General features: G+C 41.6%; 2 protein-coding genes across 2 annotated transcripts in view; both read left to right on the top strand.

Annotated features, from left to right (window-relative positions):
* Positions 1-12,786, top strand: part of mast1a (microtubule associated serine/threonine kinase 1a) — a 91,004-nt gene extending 78,218 nt beyond the window's left edge. Inside the window, exons 17-27 of the mRNA XM_050044118.1 lie at positions 894-995; positions 1,311-1,433; positions 1,600-1,709; positions 3,106-3,269; positions 6,443-6,687; positions 6,969-7,226; positions 7,307-7,539; positions 7,940-8,062; positions 8,383-8,519; positions 9,824-10,011; positions 10,325-12,786. Of these exons, the coding sequence (XP_049900075.1) occupies positions 894-995; positions 1,311-1,433; positions 1,600-1,709; positions 3,106-3,269; positions 6,443-6,687; positions 6,969-7,226; positions 7,307-7,539; positions 7,940-8,062; positions 8,383-8,519; positions 9,824-10,011; positions 10,325-12,054 (3,413 nt within the window). The 3' untranslated portion in view covers positions 12,055-12,786. The remainder of the gene's footprint in view (positions 1-893; positions 996-1,310; positions 1,434-1,599; positions 1,710-3,105; positions 3,270-6,442; positions 6,688-6,968; positions 7,227-7,306; positions 7,540-7,939; positions 8,063-8,382; positions 8,520-9,823; positions 10,012-10,324) is intronic.
* Positions 12,787-15,635: 2,849 nt separating this feature from the next.
* atg4da (autophagy related 4D, cysteine peptidase a) lies at positions 15,636-25,516 on the top strand. Its single transcript, XM_050044129.1, has 11 exons — positions 15,636-16,015; positions 17,084-17,350; positions 17,525-17,608; positions 17,948-18,121; positions 18,628-18,979; positions 19,081-19,145; positions 19,305-19,456; positions 19,760-19,838; positions 21,706-21,782; positions 22,009-22,128; positions 24,113-25,516. The coding sequence occupies exons 2-11, from the start codon at positions 17,134-17,136 to the stop codon at positions 24,290-24,292; spliced, it is 1,500 nt and encodes a 499-aa protein (XP_049900086.1). The 5' UTR covers positions 15,636-16,015; positions 17,084-17,133; the 3' UTR covers positions 24,293-25,516.
* The last annotated feature ends 1,621 nt before the right edge of the window (positions 25,517-27,137 follow it).

Here is a 27,137-nt window from a genome sequence, read left to right as displayed (position 1 = left end):
ATGTTTTGGACAGCTGTGAAGTGACAGAATGTCCCACCATCATGGTTCTTATATTACCAGATTCCAGAGAGTCTCCCCTCTTCATATATGGTAGAATATGTCATTTTCCAACTTGCTATGGTGAGATACATGTAAAAATGTAAGAATTTAGTAACACAGATTTGTTTTTTTTTCACTGATATAAAAATTAATATAAAATACAGGCACATAGAAGGACATGAAATGATGCATTTATAATGACTGTGATATGAGCTTAAAAGTAAAGGCAGTAAAAATACCCCAAAAACGCCTAGGGCCCATAGGGTTAAAGCAGCAGTAGACCAGCAGCTCACTGTGCTGAGCAAACTAAAATTACTGTTTTTGTCAAAGCAGTCTGGTGGCTTTGATGAGAGCATAGATGGCGAACTGAAGCTGTAACAGCTTCTCCGTTGGAATGGGCTTTCTGACGACAAGGTTAAGGGGTGAAAATACTCTGTGTCTCTCTCTCTTTCTCTCTCTCTCTCTCTCTCTCTCTCTCTCTCTCTCTCTCTCTCTCTATATATATATATATATAGGGTAAGCTTTAAATTGTTATTGATTTTTTTAGGCAGCTGAAATACCTTTTGCTGCTGCCACTGTCCACAGCAGTATATTGCTTAGTCTCCATGGTGGTACTGCTGTCTGATTCTTTAAACTGGGAGTGTGCCAACCAACATCCACTGTATGTAATACACTGATTATGGAAGCACATTTCAAACGACCCACTTAAAAAGATCCGAACTATACCTTTAAGGGCATTTCGCAGTTGTTTGGACCAGCCTATGATATGTCATTTTGAAACTACTTCAAAAGGAGGCCGTTTCTTTCATCCTTGTTACACTGACCTTTTGCTCTCTCTTTGTTGTCTCTGTTAGATGACATAGTTTGGCCAGATGGTGATGAGGCCTTGCCTGCAGATGCCCAAGACCTTATCTCTGCCCTGTTGCAGACCAACCCTCTTGTGCGGTTGGGTACAGGTACTAACTTTTGCATTCACTTGATATCAGAGTTCTGATCTGCACCTATTTTGTGCCTGTATTAGGAATGCAATGTACCATTAATGTGAATCGGAGAAAGTGAGTGTGATGCAAAACAGTTCCATGCATGCTGGAAAACCAAAACAGGCAGCTGAAAGTTGCTAAAACGCTCCATCATAACTTTCACTTCTAGGTTTGTGACTAAGAGAGGCACCTTTCACATACTGTTAATATAAAAAATATTGATTTAAGCCACTTAAATATGGCGTTTATCCATTCTGTATTGTGATCTGATTGTGTTGTTTGTGCCATCAGGCGGAGCGTTTGAGGTGAAGCAGCACTCATTCTTCACTGAGCTGGACTGGAACAGTTTGCTGAGGCAGAAGGCAGAGTTCATCCCTCACCTGGAGTCAGAGGAGGACACCAGCTACTTTGATAGTACGTTCCTCTGGATTTATGTGTCTGTAAAGTAGGACAGTTATATCAATATTAGCTTTATGGGTTCATCGTTCCAGTCACAAATGCACTTTTCATGTTGAGATGATAGCTTAAATATTTCATCTCCTCTCTCTCTCTTTCTCTCTCTCTCTGTCTTTCCTGCCAGCTCGCTCCGATCGGTATCATCACATCAATACATATGATGAAGATGACACCAATGACGATGAGCCAGTGGAGATCAGACAGTTCTCTTCCTGTTCTCCTCGCTTCAGCAAGGTCTGACTTTGTCTCTCTGCCACCCTCACCTCTCTCATCTCCCTCAGTCATTTGACACAGTTTTCCTTTTTTTCTCACTGTGTCAACCTGTTAAATTTTTATCACTTGACACTTGAGATTTTTTGACAGGACTGTGTGAGGAAGGAGGAAAGAGTTTTCGACAGATAAAATGAGGTCTTGCTGTACAGAGAGCAGCACCTGGAGGGTGGATTCAGGTCTCCTACCTGGAGTTCAGACAGTCTGTTGTAACTGTTACACCATTCCATCTGTCTGTAGCTTCTATTTTAAGCCACTCAGAGGCCCACATACTTTTAATCTCAAGGCCTCGCTCTACAGATGTGTGTTTAATGACCCTGACAGACTTTCATCCTTTTTATTCTCATCCACTCCTTCCATGGCCAAATCTCTTTTAATTCTGATCTGTGTCTTTCTCACAGTGTGCCAGCGTGTTCTTCCTATCACACTTTCCCTCTCGGGTGGGATTTTCTCACCTCATGCTGTTTTTTCTTTTCCTCTCTCGACTCTCTCCCACTTCCATCCTCTCTCACTCGCTCTGTCTTTCCATCTGCCTTCCTTGTGTCTTTTACCTGGTCCGACCTCTCATGTTTGGGTTCTGGGATTGCGAAGGAGCCCTTCAGAAAATTTAAAGTGCCTCACTGAGGGGCATAATTTCAATTAAATTTGAGGTGTGTTTGAAGTTATGGTCAAGGGCTGTTGAGTGGCCTTGCTTGAGGAGAGCAGGTTAACAAAGACCTCTGCTGAATCCACACACATAATGAGGTCTGCAGTGAATACACACATGTATTTGGTCCATTATAATTTATTAATGTAGAGCTGCAATGATAAATGCTGAATAATCCATTAGTGGAAGATAGAAAATTTGTAATTGTTTAAGCAAAAAGGACAGACACACAAAGGTTACAGCTTCTCCAGTTCACAAAAGGCTTATAGTACCCCAAGACCTAATAAGTAACCCTAAATTGTAATAGGGCTGTGTATTGACAAGAATCAGGCGATATGATGCAAATCACGATACTGGCCTTACAATCCAATATATTGCATTAGATTGCTTGTAATGTCTACAGTTACCTTGACTGTGTTGTGTTTGTTGTGCTACCTTGCTTCAAATAGGAAATTAAATATGTCCGCACTCAACCAAGTAAAATAATCTTATTAGCATGCACAACATTAATTGCCAAATATATATTAATTATAAGGCAGATCTCACTCTCGTGTATAGCATATATCTAATATCTGAAATAATTGCAATACATATAAATAATTACAGCAAAAGAGTATCCAGCTGTAACTCCCACCCACCAGCTGCATTTTCCCAGAGCTGTTAATAACTGCTTACAGACCAAATGATGATTGATCCGACTGTGTCCCCCTGCAGGTGTACAGCAGCATGGAGCATCTGTCTCAGCTGGAGCAGAAAGCTACGACCTCTGTGTCCCGTCGGGAGCACAAGGGCCCACGGGAGGACAAGGTGACCAAGCGAGAGAGCCTGGGCAGCTTCAGCATGAGAGACAAGAGCTGGAGGACTGGATCCCCTGAGATGTGAGTGGTGGGCAATATTGAATGAGGAGTTGTAGAGGCATGTGTAGAAATGAGGTGAGAAAGGACTGAGGGAGTTCAGGCGGTGGTTCCCTGAATGTGTTTTTTCTCTTTTAGCAGCCTGGCTGTCACACACCCCAGTGTGCCTGAATAACTTTACCGTCTATCTCACTGACACCAATTTTGACACTTCTTGTATAAAAATAAACTTTGTGTGAGAGTTCACACTCACTTTGAGTCAACAATAGGCATCATATCCCACCAAAGTTAGGAAAGTAGGAAAGTGGAATTTCTGGTTCATATGACTCATAGAAACCCAGCATCATGTCTCTCATGTGTCAGTTTTTGCATGATTTGTTGATAAATATGCAAATGTAGCTGCTTTTCTCACCCAAATCCAGTGCCTAATTTTTCAATTGAAATATAAAAAGGATAATTACTGGTAATTATTGAATACAGGTAGTTTAATGCTGCTGTATTTGTATAACTGCAATACAGTTATTAGTCTTCTGTTATAGTCAACATCTGTCTGATAGTAATTATTCATGTTGGATTGACAATTAAAGAGACCTCTCATTACCTCATATGAAGGCTTTTAGTTTTTAACCCTCCTAAATTTTCCTGCTCTGTTGCTATGCTTGTCATGCATTGAAGCAGCTTACTATGCTGAGTCTCAGACTATATATTATTAACTGACACATTTCCGATTCAGAGGACACAGCAGAAACAGATTGCCATTACTTCTCATAACTCCATTTCACCTCAATCTTTAGGAGGCATACGTCTTGATTTCGATCTCTCTACATTCACATGTAAAATACAATTATTCCTTCATACTTTACGCGTTCATAATGGATAGAAAATTGGATAAGGTGGCTCATCATTTTTACCTTACATATTGGATTTTGCCTCTCCCATATCAAGTGTGAATTATCAGTATCTCACCAGCTGTGATTACGTTTTGGCAACAGCTCATTACATTCATTCATTCATTTCTTTAATTGAAGGTGCCCTGTGGAATTTTCTTGTTAACTAAAAAAAGTCATTACCAAAACGCACAATGTGTATCCTTGAGCTCTAACAAATGTGTTAAATGTGTTTACTTTCTCATAAAACATTTGCAAAGGCATTGTTTACATCCATGTTCAAAAGCAAGCAGTCTTATTCTATCCCGCCTTGCAGGCATGCAGTCGTAGGTGAGGAGGGAGTAGAGCAGAGGACTCTCTGCCCTGTGGAACGCCACTACTCAGGACGAGAGTTGAGGAGGTGTGGTTGTCTAACCAGACGGATTGATGTCTGTTGGTTAAAAAGTCCAGTATGCAGTTGCTAAGACAGGTGTTGATGCCCAGGTCACTGAGTTTGGTGATCAGTGTGGAGGGGATGATGGTGTTGAATGCTGAACTGATATTAATAAAAAAGCTTTCTTACATACAGTAGGTGTTCTTGGTCAGTGTGGGTGGTGGGCAGGCAATAAGGTGAGCCAGGACCAGCTTCCCAAAGCACTTCATGAAGGTGGGGGTGAGGGCAACAGGGCAGAAGTCATTACAAGGCTCACTGCAGTGGAGCATTTAGGCACCGGCACAATGTTGGTGGTTTAAAAGCATGCATCGACAGCTGCTTGGGCCAGTGACAGGTTGAAGATGTCAGTCAGGGCCTTCGTCAGCCACCCAGGCCCCGAGGGCATGCCAACAGGGTCAACAAGCATCCTTTTTATTTTCTCTATTTGTTTGTTAGTGGGATAGTGTCAGAGGATTGACAGGGATGTGTATTGCACAGCCCCTGTGCACATACATCCTTGTGCAAGTCCACAAGACAAACACAAAACAGAGACTCACTCATAGAAAAAGCCATGCAGGGTCGGTCCAACAACTATCCAACTATCTGATGGATTGCCCTGTCATTGTACACAGACATTCATGATCCCCAGAAGATGAATCCTACTGACATTAGTGATCCCCTGACGTATTCTAGTGCACCCTGATGTTCAAATGTGTGGTTTTAACTCATTTGTCTTGACAACTATTGGATGGATTTGGTGCACACATTCATGTTCCCCCCTCAGGATGAATCATAATAGAGTGGTGCAGGAATGAGTCCAAAAACCACAACTGAGTTAGAATTTTGCACTCCCATTCTCTTGTCTCAAAGTCGATGGGTTTCTTGAATGTTATTTTGGCTAGATGCCTGAAACAAGGTCTGTGGTTAACACAAGCTTAAGAAGCTTTCACCTTTTGTTCTGCGACATTAAATTCGTCAGTCAGTACCCCACTCATGAATTAGAAGCCTTAAAAATGACAGTTGCTAACAAGTGGCTAAATGAGACTACAAAGCATCATCATGCCAAATCGCACCAAACATGGCTTTACAGCCTCCTTGTGTGGTGACCAGAAGTCATGCAACCACGGTGTAGTTTGTTTATAGCGTAATGTTAGCTATTTACTTCTGGAGATTACATTAACATTAGAAACATTATTTAAGTGGTGTTCATTTGATGAACAAAGGTAAGTGGCATAAACGTTTGTTTACAATTTTATTGTTCCTTTAATGTTTTATTTTAATGTATTTCTCTTGTAAAGCACATTGAATTGCCTTGTGTATGAATGGTGCTATATAAATAAAATTGCCTTGCCTTGCCTTGCCTTGCCTTGCCACTGAGCTTATTTTCTGTAATAATCTGAAAACCAATGGAAAAATCCAATTGGCTTTTTGTGGAGGGACGCAGAGCGACACTAACTTCCATGTTGTCCTACAAATAAATGTCATCCCTGCCGCACTCTGTAACTTTAGTGATCACTTCACTCTTTATCCAGCGCCATCATCAGGTCAACATTTGATTTGTCCAATACTTTGATCAAAGACAAAATACATGCAAAACTAATAACATTCCCACGAGCCTCTGCCATACCTTGTGTTCAGTGCTAGTTAGGAGCTACCATGTCACTGTACTTAGCAGCTACATGGTAAACATTACCTCTGCTAAACATCAATATCTTAGCACTGTCATTGTGAACATGTTAGGATGCTAACATTAGCATTACTCTCGAAGCACCACTGTGCATACTTAAAGCTTTGCTGAATTGATAGCATGGCAATGGACCATGTTGGATGATCGATTCTTACAGAGAAGACACTGATTGCATTATCTTAAATGACTGCCTTTCTTTGTCCTCTTGCAGGAAGCGCCTGTCTTGCTCAGAGTCCCTTTACATGGAGGGGGATGCGAGCCCTCCTCTTGGTGCTCGGCGACGCTTCTCAGCGCTTATGGATACACATCGTTTTGCCTCAGCCCTAGATGGTGAGCCAGACTTCCTGTCCCGCCAGGTGCCCATGAAGGTCCGTGGAACCTCACTAGACGGGACCAATGTACCCTCACCGAGCCTCCTGGAGCAGAGGAACAGTCTGAAGGAGATCAACGGAGCAGGTGTGTTCCTTGAGGTAGTCAAAGGTTATTAGGGTGGAGAGAGGATTACAAGAGGAAGTAAGTGAGAGGGGGATAGGGATAATGGCAAAGAGCAAAGCAGACAGAGAAAGCAAGGGGGGTTAAGAGTGGAGGAGGTAAAAACACAGCCTGTAATACCTGATTACATAACTACTGCTGAGTCAGTAGGCAGCTGGACAATTCATAACATAAATGTGTTCACCTCTAGCTGCTACTGTAAAATTAAATAACTATAATTTCCACCTGACTCCACATTCTCACAGACAAATCCCCTAGACATGGAGAGACACCAGGAGCTACCACCGCCATCGCCACATTGTCCCCAGGTCCTGCAGCAGCTGGTCGTGATGTGGTGACTCCTCTGTATGACCCTCTGGGGCCCCGGGCCACCAATGACCTGGTCCTCCGCAGGGCGCGCCATCAGCATTTGTCTGGTGATAGTGAGAAACGCAACTCCAGACCTGGAAACAAGGTCATCAAGTCAGCCTCTGCCACAGCCCTGTCTGTCATCATACCATCAGGTGAGAGGAAATAATTGAATGAAATCCTCTTGGACATATTCATTTGTGGCACACTAATACAGTATCTCATTTCTCTCTAGTGGAGCAGCATGGCGGCTTCTCTCCGCTGGCCAGCCCCATGTCTCCCCACTCTTTCTCCTCCAACCCTTCGTCACGTGACTCTTCACCCAGCAGAGACTTCTGCCCAGCAGTCAGCGTGCTGCGCTCTCCCATCACCATCCATCGCTCTGGAAAGAAGTACGGCTTTACTCTCAGGGCCATCAGGGTCTACATTGGAGACAGTGATATCTACAGCGTGCATCACATTGTTTGGGTAAGAAACTTGTAGTAGTGTGTACTGTCTGATGATATTGTTTACTGGAGCTGAAGTCAGTGAAGCCTTGTGCTGTGACATTTTTTAATGTTCAGGTGGCATTTTACAGGGATCAGTGAATTAAAAAAAACAGAATGCAAAAGCAGATATGATTATAGTATTATCTAAAACTGTTTAGGAGTTTGGGTTTCAAATTTCATCAATTAAGTATATTATTTCTCATCCCACTGGTGTTGTTCTATAATTACATAAATTACTAGCATCATTTATAGCTAAAAGAAAGGGAAAAAATTATTTATGCTTTCCTCTAATAAGGATAAAATAAATACTGCTCTCTGAATGTTTGCATCTAATTGGTTTCACCCTGTTATTAACTTGAATGTTTTGTGTTACTTGGCAGCATGTGGAGGATGGCGGTCCCGCCCAGGAAGCTGGCCTGTGTGCTGGTGACCTCATCACCCATGTCAACGGGGAGCCTGTCCATGGTCTGGTCCACACTGAAGTGGTAGAGCTCATTCTGAAGGTAGGCAGCAGTAGGCGTACCCATTCTCAATTTTACTTTATATTAGTAGTATCAAAATGTTTGTGTAATTTCTATTTCTGTCAATAAAAGGGCACTTAGTTGTCTGGGGAAGGCTAATCGTGTACTTATGCAAAGTGCTTGCAGCTCCCATGTAACTTTGAGCTTGGTGGCTCTTAAGTTATTCCAAATCCACAGTTTGCTTATTAATTATGTAAATAAATGTGACATTTTCTTGGTCAGTTTTCTGTAGGTAAATAAGCTTGACAGTAGATAATTTTAGGATCAATGAAGAAATAATTTAATGCCATCGATCTGTGCAGAGTGGAAACAAGGTGACGGTGACAACCACGCCTTTTGAGAACACCTCCATTAAAGTGGGTCCTGCCCGCAAGGCCAGCTACAAATGTAAGATGGCGCGACGAAACAAGAGGACCATGGGCAAGGACAGCCAGGAAAGGTAGGAGATTAAGCAGCTGCACCATTGCAATGACAGTCATGGTCTTTTATTATGTCACATGAAGTAAAGTACAATACAATAGTAAAGGAGTTTGTTTGTTCTGTCTTACATATAGTGCAAAATGTTCAGTAACTCTGTCTTGTCTTGTCTGTCTCAATCCATGGGACACAGGTTTTACACATTTTAGCCCACTGATTACAATTGCTGTATACATTACATTACTAGTGACCATTTTTCTGAGCATGTAATCATTTTTAGGTTGATTTCATGCATTCCAAATTATTCATTAGCCATTAGTTTCCTTTTGGCACACTAGGGGAATCTTTTGCAAGTTATCATGCTGCAAGTATACATATGACACTTGACACTAAGCAGGTGCAACCAAATGTAAATGGTCATTCTAACTACTTCCTTGCTTTCTGCTGGATTTGATTTTGTAACTGCATAGTTCAAGATTTTTATGCTTCTCACTGTGATGGATTATCTTGTCTCTGCAAATTGATTCTCACTGTATCTGGACGAAGCATAACATGCAAAAAATGCATGTAAAAGCAGGGCATGCTTTGGAAAGTGGTAAAAAAAAGTGCAAAACCTACTGGTACAGTCCTCTAAAGTCAAATTTAAATTTATTTTGTCAGTCCTATTTCAAATCAGAAATACTTTACTGATCCCCAGGGGGAAATTGGGACACATTACAGCTACTATTACTGAGACTGAGAAATTATATAAAATAGAATTAGAAATCAGAAGTGTGCAGGAAAAAGGTGGCATTAGGCATAACCATTTTGCTAATATATAACACAATATATACATATTAAGGAATAAGATAAGGAATATGTTGTATAAGATATAGGAAATGTGTACAGATGTGTGCTAAATTTAAGGTCAATAATAGAAAAAAGTAAATTTCAGTTCTCATGTAGAGGGCTTTAAGCATTGCATATTGTACTGTTTTGCATTGAAACAGAGCAGTATTTGACAATGAAAATATAAAGATTCAAGATTCAAATCCTTTTATTGTCATTCAGCAAATAATAAATGAGTTATGGCTTATAGCTGCTGCTGATGGGTATATTAAGTCCAGCTGCCTGAGTCTACTGACCCAGAATGTCTGACACTGAGGGAGGAGTTGTAAAGTGTGATGGCCAAAGGCAGACATGACTTCTTGTGGGACTCTGTGGTGCATCTCGGAGAAATGAGTGTTACAATGAATATACTCCTGTGCTTGACCAGCACATGAGGGAGTGGGTGGGAGACAAATCTTACTTTCTCTTCCTGTCTTTTCTTGTCTGTCTGTCCCACAGTAAGAAGCGTAGCTCCTTGTTCCGTAAGATCACAAAGCAGTCTAATCTGCTGCACACCAGCCGCAGTCTGTCCTCTTTGAATCGCTCTCTGTCGTCCAGTGAGAGTCTTCCAGGCTCCCCAACTCACAGCTTGTCTGCCCGCTCCCCGACTCAGGGCTACCGCTCCACCCCTGAGCCCTCATACCTGGGTAGGACACTGGAAATAAGCAATGCACACACAAGTGTTCAAATACAAACTTTCCTGGATCAAATCATGTCAGAAATATTTATGTGTAAACTGCACAAGAAACAACCAGACATATTTTTAGAAAATAGAATTGGGAGTTATCCAAATTTACTTCCAAAACACAACGTATTGCCAAGAAAGGGAGCTTTTAAAGCCAAGAAATTATACAAGCCCTAAAAGCCTAATTTCTCCTAACTTTTAAATCAAAAGTGTGTCTTTTCCTCTAGGATTCTTTATATCTTAATTGATCTTTTCTGTTCACTGTGTTCCTTAAGGTGCTTCCTCCCAGAGCAGCTCTCCGGCCTCCAGCACTCCAAACTCCCCCGCTCCCTCTCAGCACATGAGGCCCAGCTCTCTGCACGGCCTCTCCCCTAAACTCCACCGCCAGTATCGCTCTGCGCGTTGTAAGTCTGCAGGTAACATCCCCCTGTCCCCGCTTGCCCACACACCCTCCCCTACCCAGTCTTCGCCACCACCCTTGCCTGGCCACACCGTGGGGAGCTCTAACACCACCCAGTCCTTTCCTGTCAAGCTCCACTCCTCGCCGCCGGTGGTCCGTCCCAGGCCCAAGAGTGCTGAACCCCCTCGATCGCCTCTTCTCAAACGGGTGCAGTCAGCAGAGAAGCTGGGCTCGCCTCTGACCCAGTCTAGTTCTACAGGAGGGCTGGGGGGTCCACTGAGGAAGCACAGCCTGGAGGTGCAGCACTCTGAGTACCGTAAGGATGCCTTCCTCTGTGAGCTCGGGCTCCAGAGCCTGCTAGAGACAGAAGGGGAAAATCTGCCTCCTAATGCTCCACCCCTGCCCTCATCCTCTACAAACCCAGAGACCGGTGTCTTGAAGCCTGTGAGGAGACTAGGGAGACAGGAGTCACCGCTTAGCAGGGAAACACTGCTGGCTGGGAGGGAGAGGGAAGAGAGGGAGAGAGGAAGGGAAAGGGAAAAAGAGAGGGAGACTGACAGTGGGACAGTCCTGGAGAGATTGAGCCGGGTTGGAGCAACAGCATCTCAGTCATCCTTAACAAGAAAACCTCATGCAAGTGAGCTGCCCTACAGCTCACAGGCTGGCCAGGCCTCCAGACTAAGTGGAGAAGCAACTAAAGCTACAACTTCCAGCATCCCTACCAAATCAACAGGAAGCCTAGGTGGTCAGAAGGAACCTGAAAAGATCCCTGAAAGTCCAGCAGACTTAACTTCAAAACAGCAAGACCACAAAGCAGCCAAAAGTGTGTTACCTAGCAGTAAGGATCCCCAGCAACCGCTATGGGGCAGAACTGAACCAAAGCAGGAAGGAGACAACCAGAATAAGGGTTTACCTGGTGCTGCCTTCACCAAGAGCTCTCCATCTACTCCAGATAAACCCATCGGCATCAACACGACAGTGAAAGCAAGTCCTCTGAGCATGAACAAAACCTTTAAACCATCAGGTATGGGGGACAGCCTGAGAAAGGCTGGACCAGAGAGCAGTGACTCCAGAACTCCAGACTTCGGCTCCAAAAGCCCTAAACTCCCAGCTCGCGTTCTCGCTCCAGTCGTCCCCCCACATGGGCAGCCGCTCTCACTGGGCAAGGTGAGGCAGGGACTCGGACCCGTCAACTGCTACCGGGGAACCCTTGACTGGGATGACAAATGTCGCCTGGAGGTGGTGGAGGAGCATTCGCCTTCCCCCTCTCCCTCCCCGACTGCCGTCACCCCCTCCCTCTGCGGACCTTCTCTCTGTAAGTCGCGGCCCATCTCCCCTGGCGACAAGACGAGCTTCGTCAGCCAGCTGACCACTGTGGCCAAAAACGTCCTTGGGCCAATCAAGCTTGGCTCCCAGGAGGGGTCCAAGAGCAAAGACCAGCAGACTAAAGCAACGGAAGAGAGGCAGGGAGGCACAGCGGGAAAGTCTGACACTCCCGCTGGAGGTCGAGTGGCTGTTGGGGCTGCAGTGGTGACCCAAAGTCCTGCTGGTTCGCCGCTGGAGAGGGCTGCAACAGGTAGCAGCCAGTCAAAAACAAAAATGTGACCCAATAGGGTCCCTAAATGGGACTTTAGTAAAAACAAACAAAAAAATGCCTTTTTTGGAAGAACAATGCAACAGAAGTCAAGCACTTAAAAACAATGTACATTCCAGTTTCAGAGTATATAAAATGTTATTTATTGATTTCAATCATCGACTGATTCTAACTTAAAACCAGGAGTGAAATAATCCACTGTAAAAGTGCATTATCTGTTGATTTTCTATTATAAAGTATTTAATAAGAAGACTCTTAATGTAATGTGGAACACTATCAGATGTATATGTGTGTGGGTCTATGTGAACGCATGTCATATGGTATGTACTGTACATGTATTATAGGTACAAGAAGGTCAAAAAGTGCTTTACTGATCAAAACATGCTGAATACTGTGAATACCAAATCCAGTCACTCTGTTTTCTTTCAACCAGCCCTTTGTTCTTTTAACTGCTTATCAGACAAGACAATGACGAACTGAGTCACACACATATTGTAATATTTGCATCAAACAACACAACTGACACGCAGCCTCAGTTTGGCTACTAAGCAAGCAACAAGATGATTGAGCTCATTTCTTCTTCATCCAGCAGTTTACTGAGTTGTTGTGCTCAGTCAGACAAAGCCAAAGCAGGCACTCTGTCAGTGGATGTCACGTCAAGCACTGTCTAGCTCTGTCTGTCGCAAGGGATTTTCTATGTGTGTGTCTGTGTGGGTGTGTGTGTGTGAAGCCACCTTGGGTCTATTTCTGGTGGTTCTTGCAGGCTGTGTCCTTCTGCAGAGGAAAGCATGGTTGACAGAGCTCAGGCTCAGCGCTTATCTCCCCTTCGCAGGAGGGCCACCACAGCCCTTTTCTCCCTCTGCCTCTGACTGCAGCCGACACACACAAACACATGTACACACACTCACATTGCCACAGGAGGCAGCAGTGTCAGCAGCTGATTTCCATGCATTTAAATCCAAACCCCCGTGGTCCATGAATTGGGATGCGAGTGTGTTTGCGAGCGAGTGAGTTAAGAAGTGTGCGAATGTGTGAAAATGTGTGTCTTTTCAAGGGGTAATTACACTCAACACGCTTGACTCAGCAAGGGTCACGACAGCAACCAAACTGGAAATAAACAGGCAACAGTTAGCATCCAGGAACAGTTACAGGCTTTGCTGAAGACTCTACTACTTTATTAACACATCACACAGGCACAGTGATGATAACTTATGTGGATATAATATAAAGAAAAAGTTATACAGTGAACCCATGTGTTGTTTTGAGCCAAAACAGGAAAAGCAGGCAGTCATGGATGTAGCATAATGTGTTTGTCAAAGGGCTCTTTAGCGAAAGTAGGGTTTGTGGATATGGGCATGGTACAATATATCACAATGAACCTGTTGCTGTAAAAACAAGGTTATCTACAATATAATCAGAATGACTGTGTTAGGTTGTTAGGTACTAAAAGGTAGGTAGTCGAGATTGATTCATGTAAAGCTCACATTTTGCTATGTAATGTACTGATAAAGGTGTTTGAACCTATAATCTCAGCAAGAGTGCTGAGAAGGATAAAAAGTTCACAGGAAAAACAAGTTGTGCTCTTCTCCCACAGGTCATATTCATCTCATTAGTAGTTCATTCTCGTTAGTGTACATAATCTTATGCAAATCATTTACAGCTGTGTGTGAGGACTGCTGTCGCTATATTGCTACTAGCTGATTTACATAAGAAAGTAGGGGTTAAATGATTTAATCCATTTTTGATTTGATGCGTCACTTACTAACAGTGATTTGATTAAAATGACTCTTCTCAGCTCTACAAGTGTAAACTGATTCAGGCGACAGCAACAACTTCACGCAGAGGCATAAGTTCAAAGACTGAAGTTTATTTTTGTGGTATTGGCAGATTGTTTTTACATAACCAGTCATTAATATGAAAAACATTTCTTAATTCCTCTTTAATGCAATATTGGTCGATTTTAATCTATTCAAAAGGATGCTGTTCGCAATCTATCCTCAAATCTAACAACGTATGAGGGTGTACCAAGGATTTTCCACTCACCCATTAGGAAGTCCTATGCAGTACTTGACCAACCAGTTTTTTTTTTTAATTTGGCATTGTACTCTACTGCCCTCCAGTGGTTCAAAACATCCACTGTCAAACATGTTTCCATAAAATGTTCGTTAATAATCTGCTTGAGTTAGTTTCTGTACTGAAGCCAAGACCACTAAAATACTGCAGAATGGATGTTATTAGCCATAGGGTTACTGAATATGCATTTATGTTTCTAATGACAAAATATTTGCAGTAATTATCAAATGAACACTTGAATCATGAATTTTATTCCTTTTCTGTTGTTGTGTTCTTCACGTGACTGTTAATTATACCTTCTGGAATAGGGATTAACATTTTTAATATAATATACTGTCTTATATATTCTACTGATAGGACGGAGGTCTTTTATATCTTGATGTAACAAATGAGTCATCTGGTCAGCTCAGATCACCTGTTTAAGAAAACTAACTGTATTGTGATCTTATACAGCTGTTATGCCCACAGGCCTTTTTCCAATCAATTGTGTCTATACTAGTGTTACATGTTTGAAAAATTCCTTTTTCTTTTTGTGATTGACAGAGAGAGTAGTATAAATGCACTTTATTTAAAAAAAAAACTTCAGTTGCTGTTATTGTTTGTAAGTTACTTTGAAGAAAAAAAGAAAATATACTGTATACAAATATGGATTCTACAAATGAACACAAAAGTCAGAGTATAATAACATTCCACATTTCTCTGTTCACTTAAAGTGTATTTATTTGTACCATGGGGCATTTTTGTTTGTGATAGATGTGATTCAAATGCAGACACCTGAAGTGCAGTATGTGGAATAAAATTCTGAGATTTGTTCCAAAACTTGCCACCTCTTACTCTTGTGACTGTAATCCATAATAAAAATGCTGCAGCAAGCCTTTTATTATGTTATCACGATAAACACTTTTTATGCTACATTATACATGTAGGTAATCATGATTTGAAAAACACAGTGCATGTCATAGCTGCTGTGACTATCCAATTTACGCGAGGCATAGCAAACACCCCTGTCTTAAGATGATCTGTAGGAAATGCAATCATAATCATAAATATTGGGTCCCCATGGCAGCCATGACTCCATGGTTACGGCCCTGCATTTAGGTTTATCCTGGTATTGTCTATTCTGGCTCATGTAATGGCTTCCTTCCTTCCCGGATCCAACAAGGAAGGTAAAACATGAAAGAACAATTAGAGCATTTTTCACGAGTGTTTTTCCTGCTATAACAAATAAGAATGTTACGTGGGAAACAGCCCTAATGAGGTCATTTTAAACCGGTGTGGATGAAATATTTTTATTCAACATTCATTAAAGCACCAGCCACTCATATAATCATAAATATATCGATGCAAATGCATACCATTCTTTTACTATGGTATGATTTGTAGCCTAGGTTCCATATTACATAACATAAAGTTAATATTAGCCAATACCGCACTGTTAACGTCTATTACTCGACCATTATCCAATCAGCGTTCTCACAGTGATTACTTCAACCAATGGCGTTGTATCAGGAAAGGACAACAGGAAGTGAATGTCCTCTGCTGTCAAAGGGAGACGCTAAAGCGGTGGCTGGTCAGGGGAGCAAACCCCGCTATGTGTTGGATTATCTTCACCGGAGAGTCTACAAATTAGCTTGTTTATTGAATGGAGGAACCCGTACCATACTGACGTCAGCTCTGTTTTGTTGAACAGACATTAATATCTTTGGTCAGTCCGGTTTGAACATCAGGAAGCTAACGCCGGGGGCTAGCTTCTAAAAATGCTAACGCTAGCTAGCTTTAGCAAGCTGATACATTAAATTTATTCGTGAGGAAAGCAGCTGTGGATGAAGACAGAGGAAATCGCTGAAATGGGTCAAAACACTGCAATGTATCGACCAGCTTAACCGGCTTTTACCACAGGTACGTAGTTACTAGCAAGTGAATATTTGATTGTAGGTGTAAAAGCTAATTTTAAAGGCGGTGTAACGCTATGGCGATCACTCGATTACTAGGCTTTGATGTTAAGTTGGCAGAAAAATGTATTGTTTATTATATAGGGACCTAACAAATACACTGAAGTTACTGTGAGCTTGTTGGTCATAAAGTATGCTGACTCGCTTACACTCATTACCAGCGTCGTGACAGATTGACGTCTGTCCTGCGGCGAGTAATTGCTTTAGGTGTAACTGCTGATCTGCAATGAGGAATGATGACAACCACCGTAATCAGATGACTTTCACAGTTGCTTAAAAAGCCCGACATGCCGGTTGTCAAATGCAAATCACATGACACAAAAATGCCCATCAGTGTAATCAGTGACTACACACCGTGCTCCTGTTCCCTGTTGAAACTACTACTCATCAGTTTCAGGTCAGGGTGGAAAAGTCACTGGTAATTTCCTTTGTGTGCTATGCATTGTGAAAACAGTAGTTGAAGACAGATGCCTTAAGTTGACAGTGACAGCGTTGTATTTATTTATATTTTTCAGGAAGTGATTACTTTGCCTGCAGACTTGTTTAGTGCTGTTTTCCTTAACAGTACAGTGAAACCATGTAGGCTTAAAGTATGAAATGTATACCCTTGGAAATGTAGTTTGTCTAAAACCTCTTGACTTACAGTCTACTTACTAGCCTTTTCTGGTTCTTTGAACTAAGGGTGTAAGTTGCAATTATTTCATTATTGATTACTTTGCAGGGGATTAATCTGCCTCAGAGAGGTTTACAATCTATATAAAACCACAAAACCTTTAACAGGAAGAAAAGAGAAAAGAAACCACAGGACGATATACAGAGGAGGATCTTTCTTCCAGGACAGACATGCAGTATACGTTCTATACAGTGGCCAACATTAGGTTAAACAAACATATACTTGAGTAAATATTAAGTGTAAGTTAAAGAGTTTCAGGCAGAGTGTAAAAAATGTTTGGTGTGAATAATGTGTACACCTGTCAGTAGTCAATAATTTACATGCCCGTTTCTCCATTATCAGTTCTGTGTTGCAATGAGGAGCACCAGAGTGCAGCTCTGAGACTCAGAGGCATGAACTCCGTTTCCCCCAGCGCGGTACAGTACGTAGGGGGAGTCATGCAGGATGAGCTGGTGGACAGCCGGAGGCAGCAGCCCCTGGAGCGGCAGGGCAGCTTTGGACTCAGGCTGCCTCAGACTCCAGATCCCAGCAGAGAGGCAACCGGAGAGCCTGACGAGATGGACAAACTGAAAGCCAAACTGATGTCAGCATGGAACAATGTCAAATATGGTTTGTACTTAATCTTGAAGGAGGAGTGTGCTGGTGTTTCTGTCTTGTTCTATGTCATGTATTTTATGGTCAGCATGCTGCAAAACAATATGACTAACTTTTTTCAAAGCCTCTATTAGCCTTCACCATCTGCTACTTTGCCAACATTCATTTTCCCTCTTCCTCTTTCTGTAGGTTGGACTGTAAAGTCTAAAACCTCCTTCAACAAGATCTCACCGGTCACTGTCCTGGGACACTCCTATCTGCTCAACAGTGAAGGTAAGCTCTAAACACACAAACATATCTTTAGAATCTCAAGGTTGATCCCTTTCTTATCAAAAGTCCCTGTTAGAGGCTGTGTTTCTTTTCTAGAAATAGACTCCAGGTGGTGTAGTGATGTGTGTTTTGGTTAACCACAGCGGTGTAAACCCTTTTTCTTTGAAAGGTTGCTGGGTTTACATCAGCAAACACAAAGCAGTAGACCAAAATAAAAGTGAACTGATCTGTCTCATCTCAGATGAACATAAGATACAATTCATAAACAGTTTGAATCAACACATTATAAGAGTTCTCTTTCTTTTTCTGTGTCTCGTCTTCCACCCCTTCACCTCCTCATAGATGAGGTGGAGCGGTTTCGTCTGGCTTTTGTGTCCAGGATTTGGCTGACCTACAGGAGGGAGTTTCCTCAGCTGGAGGGCTCCACCTGGACCACAGACTGTGGCTGGGGCTGTATGCTGCGCAGTGGACAGATGCTGCTGGCACAGGGGCTCCTGGTCCATTTGATGCCCAGAGGTTTGTCTCTCGCACAGTTACACAGTTTTACTTTGACCCACAAAAAATACAGGTAAAGGTTCCTCAAAGGAGCACTATGTGTGAGCCAAACAGGGTCTTTTGAAAAAGCTGGCTGATCTTGTTTTTTCAGTGAAACTGATCCATTTATCCGTCAGTAGTGTGACACGTATAACCTTCTCTCTGACGAAAGGAAGTGCTCTTTTAAACTGAAAGGACTGTTCATATTTCCTAAGCTTTACTTCTCCTGATTTATTTTGGTTTCTTTTCATTGCAGAGAGTTTTTGTCTCATGACACCGTTGTTTTTGCCTCTCTCTTCTGCTCCATTTCAGTCTTTATTTTAGAACATTTTTCTTATTGTGTCCATGCTTATTATTACGGCATTCAAAAGATGTCTACTCTGATTGTTTAAAGCTAAAGACTGAAGAAATTCCAGAAAAAAACTTTGCCCAGATCTTAAGCTTGGCTGTACTTAATTGCTTAGTTTAAGCCTTTGTGTATTTTGCAGATTGGGCTTGGCCAGATGCTCAGCAGCTAACCGATGTGGACTTTGAGGTGTTCAGACCGCGTTCTCCAGTGCGAGCTGGAGGGGTCCCCATTCCCTCCTTTGGCTCTCCACGAGGATCCAACACCCCTGAAAAGTCCCTGACGAGTGATCAGGCACCCAGATGCAGCCAGAGGAAGAGGCCTGAGTCTGTTAGGGACAGGCAGGCAGAGCCCATCCACCACAAGCTGGTCACCTGGTTTGGGGATCAGCCCCCAGCACCTTTTGGGCTTCACCAGCTGGTGGAAATTGGCAAAAGTTCAGGGAAGAAGGCTGGTGACTGGTATGGCCCCTCTATAGTGGCACACATACTACGGTAAGGGCGCTGTAAGAGTTACAAGCAGGATTTACTATTTTCTTCAAAGAGTTACAAACTTAAGAATTTATTTGATAATGGTTGTTTGTTTGTTTTTTCAGGAAAGCAGTAGCCAAAACCTCTGTGCTCCACAACCTGGCTGTGTATGTGGCTCAGGATTGTACAGGTGAGATTACCAGACTAGAAATCTGTTGAATTTAATAATTATTCTTTGTGAGAGCCTAGTTCAGATGTATCAGTATGTTTATTGCTTTGCTCCATAATGTATTCTTTCAGAAATATCTAAAGAAGTCTTTTTTTCTTGTCATGTTTCTATGCACTGCAGTATACAAAGAAGATGTGGTGCATTTGTGTGACATGTCACTAAGCCAGGCTCCCCCTGATCCGTCCAGCCAAGCCTGGAAGTCTGTCATCATACTGGTGCCTGTACGGCTGGGAGGGGAGGCCCTCAACCCGTCCTACATCGAATGTGTCAAGGTCTGAATATTCTGCCTCCACATCCTCCACCCATCCATTGACCCCTCTGTGCTCACCCAACTTCATAAAAAAAAATTGTGTTGTTCTCTGAAGAAAAGGAAAAAAGCCTGCACACTGCTCCAAGTCACAACGTTTCGATCGACGTTGTGACTTGGAGCAGTGTGCAGGCTTTTTTCCTTTTCTTTGACGCTTGTTGACAGCCTTGCATCTACCGGTGATGTGCGTATATCTCCTCCTTCTCTACTGAAGTTAAGTTCTCTCCCATATCTCTTTACTCATTTAAACATCTGTGTTCATCTCCAGAACATCCTCAAGCTGGATTGTTGTATTGGAATCATCGGAGGCAAACCGAAGCATTCACTTTACTTCGTTGGCTTCCAAGGTGAGAGCTTTGTATTTTTGTGAAGAATTAAAGGAAGTTAGGGATTTAAGTACAATGGGCCTCATGCATCAGTGTCCCCTTATTTTTCTCTTTTATTTGTTCTTGCACAAAGCAATAAGAGGAAAATCAGGAAATCCTGCATGGGATTCATGAAACTTGTGCTGACAAACAAGTCTGTTCTCACCCATCTGAGTATGCTGAAGACTTGCATTTGATCTTAAATTTGGTGGCGTGCCAGGCAGTTTGCAATTAGCATATCATAACATTTAATAACACTTACCAGTGATCTCCTGAAGCACCTAGATCCAACCACAAACCCACTGAAATGTTGATGCATGATAGAGTTGGAAGCAGGTGTGCGTGTGTGTGCATTTTGTTTTTTATGGTAATTTAGGATACAACTTATCAACTTAAAAAGTTGAAACATATAAAATTCAATTTTTTTACGGTAATTAAAAAAATATTAAACATATAAATAATTGTAGAACATTTTTCTTCTGTGTTTTTACAAAGTAAGTAGCTTATTCTTTATATTTCATAGCACAGAATGCAATTTGGCTTTTGAGCTTACTTAAGAACAAACAGGAAATACACAACTTTTGATAAATGCCACAAAAGTTTTTAAATTCTTCATAAACACAAGGACCTGCTGTTCTCTGGATACATCATGCAAGAGCCAGTACTATAGAGAAGCCAACATTTTTGGTATTATCTGCCTCAGAAAGAAGCTGTGCTCATTGTAATATAAAGATGTGATATACTTGTGCTGAACATGCTGCACTGCTGCTGCTGCTGCTGCTGCCTCCCTTTAATCTTGTCACTCCTGTTTGTTTCATGGTTGAGTCATCTGTCAATGGTTGGTAAAATAAAAACTGTGCAGTGTGCACTGTGAGTGTGTCGCCGCAGGGCTGAATAGTCCACAAATAACTGTAGCCTTGTTTATATAGAGTCTATTTTTGTAATATTCAAATTCCTTCTGCTCTGTTCTTTGATATTCATGAGCGCTCTCTACCCCTGTTTCTAGAGGTGCATTTTTCCCACGGCAAAAGTCTTTGAATTGAGGATGTGATACTGTGTGAGCTGGTTAAACTTTCCTAACTATGAGTTAAAATGACTAACTTAAAACAATGATTAAACACTGCATGGTATAAGTAATAACACACTTAAAGTTTCATGATATTCAAAAACAACTGGGAGCTGATGAAACTTTGCTTTTAGCTCATCCACTATTTTTTTTCTTAATTTTATATTCTGCCTCAACAGTTCTGTCAGTACAGTATAGTAATAATAGTGCTAAGTGCTCGATGCAGGTCAGTCTCCCTCAAATGTTTGCTTATTGTGGACACGGGCTTGTTAAAAATATAAAAGCCAATTATCATTTAATTATAGGAATTGTCAAAAGTTGTCTTTTTCAAAGCTGCGTAATTAAAGTCAAAAAGAGATTAAAACTAGACCGCTGCTTGCGATAGGCTTTGACTCTGTCACCCATCACTTTCCGAAAATATACTTCCTGCTGATTATTGATTTCCTGTTACTGGAAGGATGATTCTGAAAATCATCAACAAAACACACAGTAGAAGAAGTGAAAGTCGTTTTGGAACCCGAGTGTCTTTGCAGAAAGACATATTAATACAGTGGTAGATTTTTTGGTGCCAGCATTTAACAATTGCTAAAGGAAACTATGGATTATTACACTCAAATATGGCATTTGCAGATTGGGTCAGTGGGAATAAGATCTAAGATTAGGGAAACAGCCAATAAATGATGGAGCCATTCATCTGTTTCTGGTCAGCTTTGCAGGTGGTGATTGTATATTTTAGTACAGTGTTATAATTTCTTCTCATCACTTCCCCTTCCTCTCTGTTAGACGAGCAGCTGCTGTATCTGGACCCTCACTACTGCCAGCCTGTGGTGGATGTCGCACAAGTCGACTTTTCACTGGAGGTCAGTCGCTTTTTTGTCTCCATGTCTCCTGGTATTGTTGTCACTATCTCTCTTACTCCTGTGTGTCTGGCTTATCTCTTTTTTTATGAGGTCATATTGGACTTGAACCATGTGATTTTCATACTCGATAGTGTTTTGACTGTACAGAGTATTAGATAACATGCACTGTCATGAACTCTCATTGACCTTTATTGTATGACCTCTGTCGCCTTCTGTCACTCTCTAGTCGTTCCACTGTAGCTCTCCCAAGAAGATGCCCTTCAACCGCATGGATCCCAGCTGCACCATTGGCTTTTATGCCAAGAACAAGAAGGACTTTGAGTCTCTATGTTCTGCTGTCAGTATGGTGAGTTTTTATGTCCTTACTCTAAATTTAATAGCATTTATGAAATGAAGAGAACACCGCTACAGATCCCAGGTCTGCTGTGGATACTTGCATGATACTATTTACAATACAGTACAATACAAAGATGTAGACCACAGCATGCTGGCTGGGAATGGAGAAAGGAGAGCCGGAGGAGCTTGGGGAAGACGGCCTTTAAATATGTCATCAAGCTGGAAGTTTGCTGAACTCACCTGTACATTCATTCAATCTGAGTGGCTCACCTGCAGCCCATTAAGCTGGATTCAGACCACAATGTGCTTGGTGAAGTTTACTCACATGATATGGCCAAAAGCAGGCAGGACATAGGCTGTGGTCAAATAGTCTTAGAAAGGCTCCTACGTGATTGAAATAACCTGGAAGTATCTATGTGGCAGCCATAATAGAAGCTGGTTATTTCCCTAAATGCTAAGGGTAGATGCTATCTCCTTAAGCACAGCATACACTGGACCATCCTTTACCAAAGAAAAGGAGATAATGCTGTCCTACATTTGCAGTAGCAACGTTTAAAACGACACACCAATTGTGAAGACAAACCATATGCCTATCTTGCATAAATTCAACAGATATTTTCATACAATCTTTCCAATTTGAATTCATGTTGATAAATATGAGTGGACAGGAGGGTAAGCGTGAGCAGCTGTTCTCAATGTGACAACCTTTTCGTTTCACTTTTATGACTGGTAGCCTATATTCCTTTTGTAATTTGAGTTCCAACCTTGGTAATAAAGTAATATCTTTGACCAGGTTGTCCTTGTATTACAGGACAAAGTATCTAAGATGCTCTTTCAGTAGTTTATTTGCAAAACATTATAGTTTCACAATGACAGACCCTGGTCAATAATATCCACCGTCATATAGGTGTAACATACTAGTGTAAGTGCCGTTGGATTCTCATAACACCACAGTTGTGTCTACCTAAGTTTTTAGAAATTCTCCTTCACATGCAGTATGTCCTTCATCTCACGACCTTTTCCACTGAGGTCAAGGATAACTGATGAGGAAACAATTAAGGACATATTTTTGTGACCCAAAAATTGCAGCCCAAAATTTCCCTGGTAACGTTACTCACATGGTGTGGCGAAAAGCGGGTAAGACAGGAAGTAGTGTGGGTAGGGTTGTAAACACAACCTGCAGGAGCTATAGCATAGCTAGCGGGCTAACAACAGCAGTCTACAGAGTTGTAAACTATAAAGGTTACACACTGTCTTTCACACACACTGCAGCCAGTGAGTGTTCTTTCTCTTCTGCGTGTAGTATTTGAACATGCTGTTCTAAAACAAGACGACAAACAAAACAATGTTTCCTGAGTTAGAAGTCAGCCCCACAGCCTCTTTCAAACTGGCTGAACAATGGGGAGCCTCACAGTTTAGTGTGTCAAAGTTCAATCAGATTGAACTCTGAAGTGAAGCATAGGGGGCACCTAAATACAAGACAACTCCACAGGAAGCTGCCACAGCAGATTTACCTGAGAGGGGGATCAGAGCGATCTACAAGCACCTACAGAAAAATTTAAAGCACATGATACACAAATATACAAACACAATGACATTATACAACCTTGGAGACATAACAACAGGCACCTGACTCTTGTTTTGACTTGGCAGACTTGGGAAAAAAGGAACCTAATTTTTAAGAAGTTATATTTGCAGATTTTCTTTGTTTTATATCTTGTTAATTGAATTTCTTTATTTTTGTAGTTTGGGTCAAAAATGAGCAAACTGAAGACATCAACTAATTGTGAAAGTGATAGATTCATCAATAATGAAAATAATAACTGGTTTCAGCTCAAGTTTATTTTTTGTTCACAAACAATGTAAAAGCACTTGATTTGATAGATATTTATGTAATCTCTTGACATGACATTTTCTTGTTTAGTCAGTCTACTTGCAAAATACTTTGTGGCATTCTGGGACATTTTCTTGACATGATTTTGTCATCCTCTCAGGCCCTGTCGTCATCGAAGGAGAAATACCCCATCTTTACCTTCGTAGAGGGCCAGGGTCAGGATTATGGACTTGAGGGTCACAGCAGCAATCACAGTGGATCTGCAGCCCACATTCTGCCCCCGGGCAAACTGGGCAGGAGTAACAACAGAAGAAACAGTGATGAGTTTGTCTTCCTGTAAGGCACAGCGGAAGATGCTCTCTCAACTCTCACCTTTAGGGGGCAGAATAGGACACCTCATTTCCTTTCAAAGGGAAGGACTTGGTTCTGTTGACGCTGCAGCTGCAAGGTGGACATGACGCTTTTGCGCTTTATCGTCTTCACAGGTCAACAGAAATAAAAACTGCGTGGCTTCTGTCATCACCTTTTGTGTGGATGGGTATTATAAGCTAACAGACATTAATGGGTACCAGCTGGAGCATTATTTAACTGTGCAAAGGCATGACTTCAAAATGGATCAGGGTTAGTAAGGTTTCAAGTACTTGAAGCATTCTTGACTCACTTTATCAGACACCTAATAAAGCCTCAGAGTCGAGCATGTATAAGTATAATCAAGCTCTTTAAAGGACTCCAGATACACTCAACTACTGTGTTTTTGTCCTGGTCTGAACTGGACGTGCTGACAGATGTGTGGTCTACATGATATTTGATTAGCTCACTGGTCAGGTGCCGAGGTGCCTGATATTGTTCTTGACTTGTGTGATATACCATCTGCTGAATATCTTTTTATGTTTCATTCTTAAGATTTATTTATCAAGTTTATGAACGTGTGTTTGCTTCTGAGCGAGTGTGGGGTTAGTGTAGTTTATTTGTCTCATATAAGTGTATTGATGTATTTAGGAGTCTGTCACATTGAGTTTCACAGAGGTTTCAAATTCTTCCAAGAGCATCTTTAACAGATGTAAATTCATTCTAGTGTTGCAGTCTGGCCTGAATATCACACAGATGACAAGGTCCTTGATCTCCCACATAGCACTTCATGATTGGTCATCAAGAATATAAAGCACTCCCAGAAATCTGCTCTCACGGTGCTCCTGAAGAGTTACTCAGGCTCCCAGGTTGGGAGTGAAGAGAAATGATCCCCTCAGTTGGAGATGGATGTGTATCTTTACCTGGTAAACTGTTGCTTGTCCCATGGAGCAGGATTATAAAGCTATCTGGATACATTTGCACAGTAAAACCCAGAACAGCTCTTTTCACTTAAGGTCAGGTTCTGGGTTTTACTTAGCAAAGTTTTACAGTCAGAAAGACCAGCGTAAGCTGAATGGAGTTTTTGCCGTCAAGCTTTTGTTGCAATGTCATTTGTGTTTGATTTGTCCCTTTTCTACATGAAGGCTACTGCAAGTTGCACTACTACTGTTATTTGGTTTGTTGTCCTGATTAAACCTCAAACACTGGAATCACATTTTACTTGTATCTCATATTCTGTAAATTAGCAGATTTGAAGAAATACACTCTGTTTTGTTCTCACCTGATCTCTGCAGAAGAAGCATTGACTGTTGATGCTCGGACAAAACGCAGTGCTTGTCTTCGTAATGTAATTCCCTCAGAGGAGTATATTTAACATCAGTTTGTTTTACAGGTCATTCCCAGTCACTCTTCCACCATTCAACGTTTGAAGCTAACCTGTCTTGTGACCTTGTTACTTTGAACTCAACAAAGGGTGTGAAGACAGAAAGACCTTATAAATGAATACATGTACACGTTATCTTTATTCTGTCAAAGTCATCCTGTGTGGAAAAGGCTTATATTTTATATGTTTGCAGCTTTGAACCCCATTAGATTGTGCCGCAATCCTAAGATACCTAAATGGTAAAAACAAACTTTTATATAAAAACGAATCTTGACTGCAGTTAACTTTCTCATTTCTTAAAAAAGTGATTGTGTGCAGACAGGGCTAGTAGGCCCCTGAGCACAGATATGCTAAAGCCTCCTACATGGGAGCAAGACAGGAACATTTTATAGTTGTTTAGCCTCGTTTTGTGTCGATATTTTGCATCTCTTTGTAGTCCTAATGCCATCTGTTGTTGCTTTGTGTCTCTTTGCTAATTTAATATCTTTTTTTTTTTTTGGTGATTTTGTGTCTCCTTGTGGTTGTTTTGCCCCTTTTTGCAGTTCCTTTGCATCTCATTTTGAATCTTTTCCTGGTCAATATGTTTTAATTTTAGTGACACTTTGCAGGTGAGGGCCAGGTAACCCGCATTACACTTTGGGCCCTGGACCTGTGCCCAGTAAACCCACTCACTAATGCATCCATGTGTGTAGGCTCATTTTACTCTTTCACTCAAAATTTATAATATTTGATTGATATTTTTTTTTCCTCACAAGTACTGAATCATAATATGTTTTATCATTCATTTACTTCCAAGGGCACAGGTTTTGTTTCACCGTGGAGGGGGGGCACACATAGGAAACTGGGGTTTGGGGGTCCTCCACCAGAAAGTCTTAAGCATAAAACGCTTAATTTCCTTCCTTCTGGTGAATTTTTATGCACCAGTTTGTGCCCCTTCTGCATCAGTTTATGGTGTAAAGTCTTTATTTGTGTTAAAATCAAACAAATGCTTGTGCTTTAAAAATTGAGGTGGATGTGCTCCCTGCATTCCCCCAAAATCTACACCCATGTTTACTACAATAATTACCATTACACTTTTCATCATAACCCCCAATTTATCACGGTTTAACAGTCCTATTCATAAAAATAATATTTAAATACTAGAACAGGAAAAGTTAAAGATTTGATGGCTTTAGCATTTTAATTATACTTCTAAATGTTTGATTTAAGCATAATACAACTCATATGCTTATATTCTATAAGGTGTATGTTAAAATTAAAATCTAAGTATAGCTGTAAATGACTATTCTCCATGTATTCACACTGTATGAGCCTACAGTACAGGCTGGAGCCTTGCTGTAGCTGCGCACGCATGCGCACTGCTGGACAGCCGTGACTAGACATTCGGTCATAGAGGCTGTGGAGGGGGCGCTCGAGCCACGTCGGTGAAACAAATCAACGCTTGAAGGCAGAT

This window comes from Epinephelus moara, chromosome 5, assembly GCF_006386435.1.
Source record: "Epinephelus moara isolate mb chromosome 5, YSFRI_EMoa_1.0, whole genome shotgun sequence".
Taxonomy (NCBI): domain Eukaryota; kingdom Metazoa; phylum Chordata; class Actinopteri; order Perciformes; family Serranidae; genus Epinephelus; species Epinephelus moara.
The sequence above is the reverse complement of the archived record's forward strand: the minus strand, read 5'-3'. Positions and strand labels throughout refer to the sequence as shown.

Bases quoted from the DNA above. Each gene is read 5' to 3' on its own strand.
- atg4da (XM_050044129.1), top strand. From the start codon at position 17,134: ATGAACTCCGTTTCCCCCAGCGCGGTACAGTACGTAGGGGGAGTCATG. The intron at 17,351-17,524 runs GTTTGTACTTAA...CTCTTTCTGTAG, and splicing joins ATGGAACAATGTCAAATATG to GTTGGACTGTAAAGTCTAAA. The intron at 18,122-18,627 runs GTTTGTCTCTCG...TGTATTTTGCAG, and splicing joins GGTCCATTTGATGCCCAGAG to ATTGGGCTTGGCCAGATGCT.